Genomic DNA, 12,824 nt, shown 5'->3' on the forward strand with positions numbered 1-12,824 from the left:
TGTCTTAAAACTAAGTTATTTACAAAATTTACTTTATATTTAAACAAAAGAGTTACCGAATGCGATTTTATATGTATAAAAAAAACTATATATATATTAATCCAGTTCACTTAAAATATCATTAACTTGCTTTTTAAATTTTGGTTTTGTTGAAAAGAAAATGTCAAGGTCATTAAAAAGTCTGTCATGTGTGTCGACTAATCTGTGTAGTGGGGCGCGACCGCCCGCGTGCGTGCGGTAACGCGGCGTGTGAAATAGCCGCTGCGTGCGCACCGCCCGCCTATATGCTATGCGTGGAACTGCGTAATTAAGTTTATTGTTTAGTTCTATGCAATCATATATATTGTGACAAATATTGTACAATGTCATTGCACCCAAAAGAGTACGCCGATTGCGTAAGCTAAGAAGTTTATAAATTTCAAGCAATTGACTGTACGTTCGTTTCGTACGCCCATATTGGATATCAATTCTACTAAGGAATTTACTTTGTATTCTCTCCAAAGTGTCAGCATATTTATTAAATAAGGGGTTCCATACTGGTGTGGCATACTCTACTTGGGAGCGTATAAGTGTTGTGTACAATATTAAAAATGTTGAGGGACGCTTAAAGTCACTGCATGACCTCATGACGAAGCCGAATAATCTGAGCGCTTTATCTCTGATGGTACTTATATGTTGATCTAGATGCAGTTTCGAGTCTAATAGAACTCCCAAGTCCTTAATTAATGAAACGCGCTTTACTATAGAGTCAGATAGTTTGTAATTATCTGTTATAACGTTTTTATTTTTTGAAAAAGAGATGGAATAGCATTTGTCAAAATTAATTTTCAATTTATTGCGATGGCAGAAAAGGATAAATCTATTTAGGTCCTGCTGAAGTAGGTCGACATCAGACTCATTGCTAATACTTCTATAAATTTTTAGGTCATCGGCGTACATTAAGAACTGTGAGTTCTGGAAACAATTTTTTATGTCATTAATATATATAACGAACAATAAAGGACCTAAAATGGATCCCTGTGGGACCCCAGAAGTTGTGTTTACTATGATATCTGATTTATAACCATTAATTACAACTACCTGGCTTCTACGAGTTACGTAAGAGGAGAACCATCTGAGTAGATTTCCTCTGATACCATTAAAAGCTATTTTATTGAGAAGCAGTTCGTGGTCCACTTTGTCAAAGCATTTTTGAAAATCAGTATATACAGCATCGATTTGCACGCGATGGTCCAAATGCTCAAACAAATAGTTCGTAAAAATTAATAGGTTAGTAGTTGTGGATCTACGTTTCACAAAACCATGCTGTTCAGGGATTATCACACTGTGTAGACTAGGATAAATAATGCTGTGAACCAGGGTTTCAAAAACTTTTGATATTAAAGAGAGTATCGAAATAGGTCGGTAATTTTCGATATTTTGCTTATCGCCACTTTTATGAACTGGTGTTATATATGCTTGCTTCCAGATATCTGGAAACAAGCCATTTTTTAAACAATTGTTGAATAATATATGAAGCGGTTTTGTCAGAGATCTAGCTGTAGACTTTAAACAGGCAAACCATCCGGTCCTGGCCCCTTAGACTCGTCTAGGTTGCTTAGTGTTTTAGTGATTGATATCATCGAGATTTGTATCTCCGTTATGAGAGTGGAATTATCAGCAAGGTTAGTGTTCGGCAGCCAGTTGTTAGTGTCTAAGGTTGAAGGTTCGTAGACTGAGTGGAAGAATGTGGCAAACAAATTACATGTATCAATTGGGACGTCAGAGGTACTATTCTTATAATACATGTTGGCAGGTATAGCACTCGTATTTTTACGCTTAGATATGTAAGTCCAAAAATTTTTTATATTTTTGGTGATATTTTCCTCGATTAATTTAATATGATTAAGATAACATTTGTTGCACTCCTCTTTGAACCTGGTTCGATATAGAGAAAATATTTCGTAATCGCAAATGTTATTGTATGTTTTCCATTTTTTCCAGGCTTTTTCTTTGCTCTTATAAATATGTACTAAGCCTGGGGAAAACCAGTAAGGAAACTGTGTAGACTTATAACGGACTGTAGGGATATGCGATCTAATTATATCATAAATCAAATTATAAAACCTACGCACAGCCATATCCGTATCAATGTTGCATAGCTCGATAGACCAATCAATTTTATTCAGTGCTGTATTTATAGTGTCATAATTAGCAGCCTTATAGTTAAATTTAAGCATAGTAAGACGTTTCATAATTTCATAACGAACATTCAATTTTATATTTACGTTGAATGAGGGGTGGTAGTTATCTGGTGGTAATAGGTAGCCACACGGTTGGACACAACACTCTTGATTGGATATGCATAAGTCAAGTATGCGTCCAATATTATTTTTAATATCATTAAATTGTCGTGAGTCAGATAAAGCCATAAATTCAGTTAAAATGTCACCGGTTTTGCTCGTGCATATTCCTAGCATGCCACAACTATTGGAATCACTGTATATCCATTGCACATTAGGTAAATTATAGTCACCTAGTATGTAGAATGATTCAATGTTGTTTTGTACTACTATATTACGCAGTGTTTCAAAGTGCATAGCATAAAAGTCTTCAGTAGTATTTGGTGGTACGTAGGCTGCGCTAATTATATGTTGCTTTGCACGAGATCTGGGCGGCACGGCGACAATTACATGTTCGATAGCTCTAGCCGTAATTGCCTGGTTAGGTATGGCCACGGTAACCGGTTTGAGCTCGCGCCTTACGGCGATAACCACCCCACCTCCGTCTAGCTTGTTAGTCGCTAAGCGATCGCGGTCACATCTGAATGTTATGTATCTGTTATCAATGAACTCTGCGTCATTAATATCGGAAGTAAGCCAGGTTTCTGTTAAAACAATGATATCGTATGAATGTGACAGTATGTTCATGTATAAAGTGTGAAGCTTAGTACGGAACCCCCGACAGTTTTGAAAGTATATTGAAAAATTGTTATTAGCCATTATATTGAGACACAAATTTCATATGCTAGGTTTGAGTGCAAGTAAATGCCAGTATATAGGTATTTAAATGAAAATAATATATAAGTATTTGAAATAAAGCGATTATATATATGCATACAGTCAACACTGTGAATCATAGTTAAGAAAAATTGTGATTGCTCAATTACTGTAATATTATTATGATCTATTTTAGACAACAAGGTGTGAGTTTTGTGAATTATTTGTTTGGATTTTACGGTTCTTTGTGTGCAAGGTTGAGATGTAAGGTAGATATGGAATAAGTGAATCGATATAGTTTTTAAAGTTATTGCTGTACTGGTATGATTGTGAATGAAAAAATAAAAGAGTAGTAATAAAGAGGTGATTTTGAGAGAAAGACATAATTATTTTTTACAATGTGATTAGTGGATAACGTTTTTACCTTTATTTTAACATCAACCCGTAGTAGTGGTATTGGACGAGCACTGTGATATACTCTTAGTAAATTTGGACAAATCATTTTGATTTTTAATGGCAAAAATGGGTGATGTGTCCGATCGACGAGCCAATATAGTAGCATTTCTAATCCAAATATATTTACATCCGTTTTTTCTGGCAGCTGCTTTGCTTTCACGAAATAAGCATTTATTTTTTAATGTTAAATGTTCGTTCATATATATGGAACGAGAACTGCATGTGAAACCTAGTTGTTCAGTGTTAAGGCCTTTAGACATACGGAATGCACTAAGTATATTGTCTCTAGTTACACGCGATGATAACTTGACAATTATATTTTTCGGACGAATGTTATCTTCATTGCGGGCATGAGGAACACGATGTATCGAAAATATACTTTTAGGATCTATATTAAATTTGATAGCGGTTCCGACAGATTCAATTATGGATAATAAGTTTTCACCTCGCTTCTCTGGTACATTGCAAAGTTCAATGTTACATTGCCGTGATTGTTGCTCCATTGAATCTATTTTATCCTGTAAAAACTGTACTTGTCCTGATAGATTGTTTGAGGCAGATTCATTAGAACATTTTTTCAACTCGGTATGATCATTATGTAGAAATTCCAATGACTCTTTTAAAGACAATATATCCTTTTCCATGCATTCTTGTTTCGAGTTCAAATCAGTAATATGACTACGTAAGCTAGAATTTTCTGCACTTATTTCATTGAGTTCTTTTCGTATCTCTCTGGTTATTGTGTTTAAGTTTATTAATTCATTTTTCACTAGTGAGTTGATGTTATCATTGATTTTTAATATATTTTCTGAAAGTTCAGAGCGTAGATCAGACAACATACTACTCATTTTGTTTGAGATTAATTCCTCGAATTTCTCAAAGGAAAAAGAATGCTCATTTTCAGTCCTTTTTCTTTTTCTTAATGTAATTTTTGATGTACTCGACTCTTCTGACGCACTTAGGTCGGGATTTGAATGGTACAGTTTTTCTGGTGTGCGAAGCATGTTTTTCTTTTCCTCTTGTAGAAGTGTATCTTGATAGAGAGAGATAGATTATACAGTACTTACACTGCTAATTTACAATGACACTGCACAAATGACTGAGACTTCACACAAAAATGATACTTATTCAATCTATTTGGATTAAAACTAGTAACACGACCGATACCTAACAGCTCGTACGAGATATGTGTGAGCTACTTGTGGCCACACTCATGGCCAAAACCCATACAATGTATCAAATTGCTGAGTTAGTTGTGGCCACCTAAATTTCTACATAAAATAATACATCAGGCAATGAAATAACCTCAAATATACATTCCCAAAATTTCATTTATTCTGTCGAATTAATTCTCTAACCAAGTAAATGATGATTAAATTAATATTTGTTCGATTACTCACTCGAGGATCCTTAAGGTTATGAATAACAAATCAACAAGTGTTTACAACTTCCACTTTTATATTCACTCAGTACTCACCTGTACGCGGCGTAGAGGCGGCTTTCCTCGGCATCCACCCGTCTTCGCCGCCTTCTGTAGTGTGTCTACTGGCGTCTGGCTGCAACCCACGCTTCACGAAGCCGGCGTAGGTTCGCCGACCACCAGTACACCCATCTGCGGGGTGGGAGTGGTCTGGCGCGTGACATATCGGTGTCGCACACCTGCACCACCGAATCGCTCAACCGCTCCGCTCGTCCGTCCACGTCGGCTGCCGGGCCCTCCGGCGCCGGCTGCCAATCCTGGACGATTGGATGTCGCAACGATGACGTCACCATCCATGATCTTGAGGGTCCAGCGCGGTCCGTCCCCGCGCGGGGGTCGGCTCGGTGGAGCTCCAGGATTAGCCGCGAACTCGAACCAGATATACCGATGATCCGCCTCCCCGAGCACCCTCCAGTTTCGGACACGGCGCGCAAGACACACGGTCGCAAACGTGAGGTCCACGATGGATCCCCCGTTGTGCCGCACGCTCGTGTCTACCGACCCCCGGTTCAGAAGAACTAAACCCGACGTGGCAGCCCACTCCTCCAATACCTCGCCGTGCGCATCAGTAATCGGGGAACCCCAAGCCGTTGACTTGGTGTTGAAGTCCCCGGCGACCAGCACCGGAATTGGGTGACTCTGGCCGACCAGAGCACCGACCTCAAGCAGAAATTCCTCAAATGCGGCCAGGCTCCGGTTCGGCGAGAAGTACACGCCGACGATCATCACACACATAAGGGTGGCCGCAACACATCCGTGGCCCTTGACTGTTTTGTCGAAGGGCGGGGAGCCGGCGGATGTCTACGCGATGATCGCCACCGTGTCCCCCCGGTCACCAACCCAGTTGTCCCTGGCGGGGACGAGGTAAGGTTCCGCCATCACCGCCACCTGGATAAACCACTCGGCCAGGCTCTGATACAAGAGGTGCAGTGGTTGATGTTCGCTTGGAGGAAGCGGAGGGATGAAGACATTTTACGTATCCATACTTTCTCCCTCCGGGGCCTGGAGTGGTTGCGAGCCAGGTTTCTTCTTTCTTTTATGTTTGGGTGCAGCACAAGTCTTAGTACCAACCCGGTGATCTGCCGACCTACTTTAGCTGCAGGACCTTGACCTGCGCTGAGACCCATCCCACTACAATTAGCCAGCGTCTTAGCCACTACAACTGGGCATGTGATATATGCTGTCCCCAGCCCTGAGAAGCCCGATGTAATGGGGCTCACTTTCACTTGGGCTGGAGAACAATTTCCACCCCTAGCAACAGCTGCTACCAGCTCCTCAGTAGTTACTGAGTCATCTAGACCCATAACACGCAAACTAGCGCATTTTGTGGGTCTAGACACCTTCACGAGCCTGTGCTCCAAGGATGTACTAAACTTTTCAGCGAGTGCGTCAGCCTTATTTTTGGCCTTTCTATTTTTCCTCACAATCTGCCATTGTTCTCCATTTTCGCTGACATACGTGGGTCTTTGTTTTCCCGACCCAGTTGTTGCGTCTTCCACCTGCTCTCTGGCTGGCAGCACCCGCCTTGCCTTGCTGGAGGGCTTGGGGGAAACAGGATCCCTTCGACTCTGTCGGCTTGGACTCGTACTCATAGCAGACGCACTTGCATTGCTAGCGACCTCTACATAGGAAGGTCTTACAGCTTTTGCCAATCTCTTATCTGTTGCCAGGACGAGAACGGAGCACGCAGAACACGTCCCTCGATCACCGAGAAGCGGGCTGACAAATTGGACACCTCTTTTAGAAGCAGGCAGAATTGCTTCGATTCAATGGAATCTGTCCCCCGGAGCCTTTCCTGTCGTAATTGAGCCTGATCGGCTCGCAACTTTCCTAGCTCGCTCGGGAGCTCCGCCATTTCAGTCACTAGACGAGCATTCTCAGCGTGCAGCCGTATCGTTTCCTCCGTTGAAGTGCGACTCTTGAGCACTTCAACGGCCTCAAATTCAAATTCAAATTCAAAAACACTTTATTCATGTAGGTCACAAAAATGACACTTATGAATGTCAAAAAAAATATATAAATATTGTTTCTTATTGAATTTACCGCTACTTCGTAAAGGGTTGAGCTAATGAGAAGAAGTAGCAAGAAACTCATTGCCACTCTTTTAAGTCAAGATTTACATTTTAGTTGTTTTACAAATCATTTCAATTACAATATATGCAAAGTGACGCAACAAAAATACTCAAAAGTCAAAAACTGAAAGGCTTACATGAGTAAGTCAAAAAAAGTAAATTAATACTTATAAACACAAGAGTTATTGAGTATAGTAGATGCATCAATCCACACATACCGTAAATAAATAGAGGCATTATGTGAGCATTTCATAAAATAAAATATATAATAACTTTAACTTTAAAGGAAATAATAATAATAAAAAAAACACATCAAGCAGACCTCCCGGTAACAAGATCATCCAGCCCCCACGAGTAGCACCCGTTCACGAGCATGACGCATGGACCAGCCATCGCCTCCCTCGACCATATACTTTTAGGGAAGGGAACGACCCGCCCCACGTCGCCGCCACAAGCAGAGGCATTTAAGCGAGCATGACGATACCTGCCACGAGAAATCTACCGAATAACAAAACAATTCAAGTTCATCTACATATTATGCAATACTTACTAAATGCCTCTACTTACAATTTTGTTTCAAATTACATAACTCATGATAATGATTATTAAAATTGATTAAAAAACGGAAACAATATTAATATTTAAATTATATAATGACATTTATCAAACTAAGACAGACATGTAACAGCCCAGCAGCTCAGTCCCAAGGGTTCTTTAGATCCAGATATTCAGATATTTTATAGTACCCTTTTGTATACAACTTTTTCTTTAGCACTGATTTATATTCATCTAAAGGTAAGTTCTGAATGTCAATAGGGATCTTATTATAAAAACGTATACACAGACCTCTGAATGAAGCTGTGACTTTTTGGAGTCGACTTACATGAACAGCAAGCCTATCCCTATTTCTAGTATTGACATTATGAGTGTCACAAATTTTTTTAAACGAATTTATATTTTTTTTTACATAAACAAGGTTTTCATATATGTATTGCGATGTCAAAGTCAAAACTTTTATTTCCTTAAATTTTTCCCTTAGTGACACTCTTGGTCCTAATTTATAGATGGCACGAATAGCTCGCTTCTGCAGTGTGAAAATGGTGTTAACATCGGCAGCATGTCCCCAAAGTAAAATACCGTATGTCATCAGACTATGAAAATAGTTGAAGTAGACCAACCTCGCGGTATTTTCATCCGATTAAGTTGCCGAATTTTTTTAACTGCGTATGCTGCAGAATAAGATTTTTCGCCAAATTCATAATATGAGGACCCCACTGAAGTTTAGTATCTAAGGTAATCCCTAAAAATATGGTTGTATCTACAGGTTTCAACTCATCGTCTTTTACTACAATATTTGTGTCAACCTGTCTAACATTAGGCAGGGAAAATTTGATACATTTGTTTTTTTTTTCATTAAGAAGGAGATTATTCGTAGTGAACCATTCCACTACTTTGGAAATAGCATTGTTCACGTCATCAAAAGCAGTATGCTGTCTATGTAGTTTAAAAAGTAGAGAAGTATCATCTGCAAACAATACTATCTCATGTTTATTTTGTACAAAGTATGGTAAATCATTTATATATACAAGGAATAGGAATGGCCCAAGAATCGAACCCTGTGGAACGCCCATGGTAATGGGAGATCCAGCTGACCTCTTACTGTTCACTTCAACCATCTGAAATCTGTTGCCCAAATAAGACTTCAGAAGGCCAAGTGCTTCTCCCTTGATACCATAATGATGTAGTTTCCTGATTATGATTTCATGATGAACACAGTCAAATGCCTTGGATAAATCACAGAAAATACCAACGGCATCCTGAAAATTATTGTTTAGTGTTCATTAAATTGTTACCATAAAAATTATTAAGCAATTGTTGTAAAATAAGCTTTACAAATATTTTACTTAGCGTCGGTAGAATAGATATTGGTCTAAAATTTGTGGGGTCAGAAGAACTACCGGCTTTGAATAATGGAATGACTTTATTCTGTTTCATCAAATCAGGAAACACACCATTGTCAACACATAAGTTAAATATGACAACCAAGTATGGAGCAATATAATCAGCTATGGAGTGAATTATTTCAACGGATAAGCCATCAAGATCAGCAACCTTTTTCAATTCTACTGATTTAAAGGCTTTCATTACATCATTGTAAGTAACATGAGTGAATTTGAACTCTATTTTACATTCATTTACATTAGACATAATTATAGATTCAGCAAGAGTGGCAGATGACTTTAGGGCCTTGGTGGTGGAAACTGGAATATCAGCAAAACATCTTTCAAAAGCATCCGCAACATCTTGGTCTCTCCTCATCTATTGAAGCCACCGCCTCTTTTAGGGCTTTTTGGAATGTGCCCTTCAGTCCCTTGGACACTCGGGAGACACGTTTTATGACTAGCATGGCGGAATTAACTCGTTCGTCGAGTTCATTAGCCGTCAGACTATCCATATCCTCCAAATCCACAGAGGAACTGGTTCCTAGCCGCCGCCTTTCAGTGATAGTTGGGTTACAAATTTGCACTTGCCCAGGTATTTCGGCTCTGCCTGGGTTGACGTTTAATTCCGTACTACTCGTGGGAACTCAATGGCAGAAATCACAAAAACCAAAAACAAAAAAAAAAAATTAAGAGAGACGGAAGAGAGAAGTCATCAGTCGGAGTCTGGAGAAGTTTCCGACTCTGCGACCACCATAATGAGTGTGGACAGCAGGATAAGTGCTGGTCGGAAGAGACCATGTTACGCCGCCAACATCTGGTCCAATGCATTAAAATTCAAATGTGTGTCAAACAAACTCCTTTCTCTTCAACGTCTGTTCGCCATTAAAATTATTCATGGTTTCCGAACTAACAGTACTGTTACCATCGCTCAATTAATCCCACACAAATTCTAAGCTGTATCCGACATTGAGGAAACCAAACTTCGTGGCATCTCAACATTTCTTCCTTCTGATATAAACATTGAAAAACCCTCCCATCCATCCTCTCTGCTCCACCCCTCCCTCAGACAACCAGCCACCTTCACCAAACTAAATTCTCTACAAGAACATGAAACTTTTCGCAAACTCAACTCGTGGGGTGCCTTCACCGACGGCAGCCATCATGACAATGTGATCGGTGCCGCATTTGTCGCCATCGACCCAAATGAACTTATAACCATCAAAAACTCAAACTACACTCCTCCTGCTCTGTCTTCGAAGCTAAAATGATCGCAATAGAAAAGGTCTGCCTTTTGATCTTAAAAAATAGTAAAATACAGTCGATTTCCATCTTCTCCGACTACAAATCCGCCCTCGTTGAACTTACTAATCCCTACAGTCTCAATAAAATCGCCGTGAATATCTTTCACCACCTTCATACTGCAATCAAAAATAAGGTGAAAATTCAATTCGCTTGGGTTAAGGGCCAGAGTTGTTTAAAGGTTCGAGTCTCCTATGAAGGCTCGAGCTTCAGCCTCGAGCTATATTGCGAAGGCTCGAGCCCAGTCTCGAGCCCTAGTTCCGAGGCTCACTACACGCACACGGCATAAGGCACACGTCGGCATCCCCGGCAACGAGATGGCAGACTCAGCGGCCAGGGCCGCTGCCTCTCTACACAAACAGCCCGACTTTTCCAATACTCCCGTCTCATATATCAAACACAAACACAGGCTACAGCTCCTCACTTCCTTAAAGAATTTTATAAAAAATCCCCCGGCTCCATCCACACTTTTTCCCTACTTACGAAGACTTGACCAAATTCCTCTCTATTGTTAAACCTACCTTCCCCATTACCCAGCTCCTCACTAATCATGCCTTTCACAAATCCTATCTCTTTAGATTCCACATCACCGACAACGACTTACATTTTAATTTTATTTTATCAATATTACTCTTTTTTTTTGCACTATTAAATTTTTTTTTGTAATTCAGTTAGCTTATAGGCTATTGTTTTGTATAAAAGCCTGACGATTACCTCGTCTGGAGATAGAACAGTACTGGCCTATTGCTAGTACCAGAAATTGTAAATATTAGAAATTTTTATTATTAAGCTCGACCTTTACCTTTTTGGGTACTGTCATTAATTATAATTACCTAGATTTAGACTTTCTAACATAATATTTTATATTTGTCTCTTGACAGTGACTGCAACGAATATCTGCAACTTCTAAAACTTCCACAAATCGTAGATATTTGTTGCTTATTACTGACGACTGCCTCCAACTAAAACTGACACGATGATCCGTACACCTGGGAAGTCAAACGAGACAACAGGACAATCCTCGCCAATTGCAACCGTAATGCGATTCTCTCTTTCGCCGCCACAAACCTCACAAGTGAGGAAAAGTATTGGTGACTGGGAAACCAGACCCATAATGGGTCCCGGTAACTCCAATATTAAAAATCAAATAGTAGAGGCCAAAGCAACAAAAACTAAATCGACGACACCCTCTACTGATTTAAAAGGACAACCCAAACCATTGTATAAAACTGCCGAGGCTAAGGTCTACTTATCGAGAGCCAAATTGCCCCTGAAAAACAGTCGCAAATTGAAAAGCGAGATAAAGGCCGAAGTGACAGACGCTATTGAAAAGCTATTTTTTTTTGGTTTTACACTACTAAATATATTTTCAAAAGGTTATATTTTAAATCAAATCAGGTACGTGCGCCTTGCGCCAGAGTTCTGTAGTAATGGGGCCGAAGCTGTGCACGATAGGTCCCCGTATTGCGCTGTCTCGCTGCCGTCTTCACGTCAGTGACAAAGGCGCAATGTTCACGCCTGAACATCTTCCGCCTCTTGAAAGAGTTCACTTTCAACATTTCCTTCATAGGAAGCCGGACGATATTGTGAATGTCTCGTCGTATCGTGCCTCTGGTTGTGTAGATGTCTACCACTCTGCAGACGTTGTCAGCTCCCAAATGCAAATGTGATATTCGTCCCAGACGCCAACGCTGAGGTGGCAGATTCTCCTCCTTCATCATAACCATAGCTCCTACCTTGAGATTAATTGAATGGACTTTCCATTTTGTTCGCTGTTGCAACTCTGCAAGAAATTCTTTTCTCAAGCGATCCAAAAACTCACGACGTAGTTTCTCGATGAGTTTGTACTTTGGTCGTCCGTCTTCTACTGGTAGAGAAAGCATCCACATCAATGGACGCCTGATGAGAATGTGCCCAGGGGTTAACGGATTCAGGTCAAATGGGTCAGAGGACAAAGGAGATAAAGGACGATAATTTAGAATGGATTCTATTTGTGTAAAGACTGTTCTCAATTCTTCGAATGTTAAAGACACGTTTCCAACAATTCTTTTTAAATGATATTTTGCTGCCTTTACACCCACCTCCCAGAGGCACCCAAAATGAGGTGAATAAGCAGGGCTAAATTTGAATTTAATTCCTTCACTACTAGAGAAGACAGAGTCTCGACCAGAGCGTAAGATTTTACCCAGTTCATTAGTTACACCTACAAAATTAGTCCCGTTGTCACAAACGATAACATGGGGTTTTACCTCTACGAGATACGAATCTGCGCATGGATAGTAAAAATGCTTCAGTACTGAGATCACTCACCACCTCTAAGTGTTCAAACACACAATAAGACATAAGTAACATTCAGTGATGCGATTACCTCGTCCTTTCTTACTAGAAATCATTAACGGACTGACGAAGTCAGAACCGCTTGTATAAAATCGGATGGTAGCGTTCGTTCTCGCTGACGGCAAATTACCCATTATGGGTTGAACACATCTACCACGATAACGTGCACATATAACGCAATTCTTTGCCACCCTTCGTGCCAGGTATCTTCCTCCTATAGGCCAAAATTCTTCACGAACAGAAGATAATAACTGCTGGG

At 40.1% G+C, this 12,824-nt stretch overlaps 1 protein-coding gene across 1 annotated transcript in view; it reads right to left on the bottom strand.

The window, feature by feature from the left end:
• Positions 1-287: 287 nt before the first annotated feature.
• The window catches only part of LOC126966110 (probable cleavage and polyadenylation specificity factor subunit 2), a 45,963-nt gene continuing 33,426 nt past the window's right edge, over positions 288-12,824 (bottom strand). Inside the window, exon 13 of the mRNA XM_050809985.1 lies at positions 288-299. Within this exon, the coding sequence (XP_050665942.1) occupies positions 288-299 (12 nt within the window). The remainder of the gene's footprint in view (positions 300-12,824) is intronic.

Source organism: Leptidea sinapis, chromosome 9, assembly GCF_905404315.1.
Source record: "Leptidea sinapis chromosome 9, ilLepSina1.1, whole genome shotgun sequence".
Lineage (NCBI taxonomy): Eukaryota > Metazoa > Arthropoda > Insecta > Lepidoptera > Pieridae > Leptidea > Leptidea sinapis.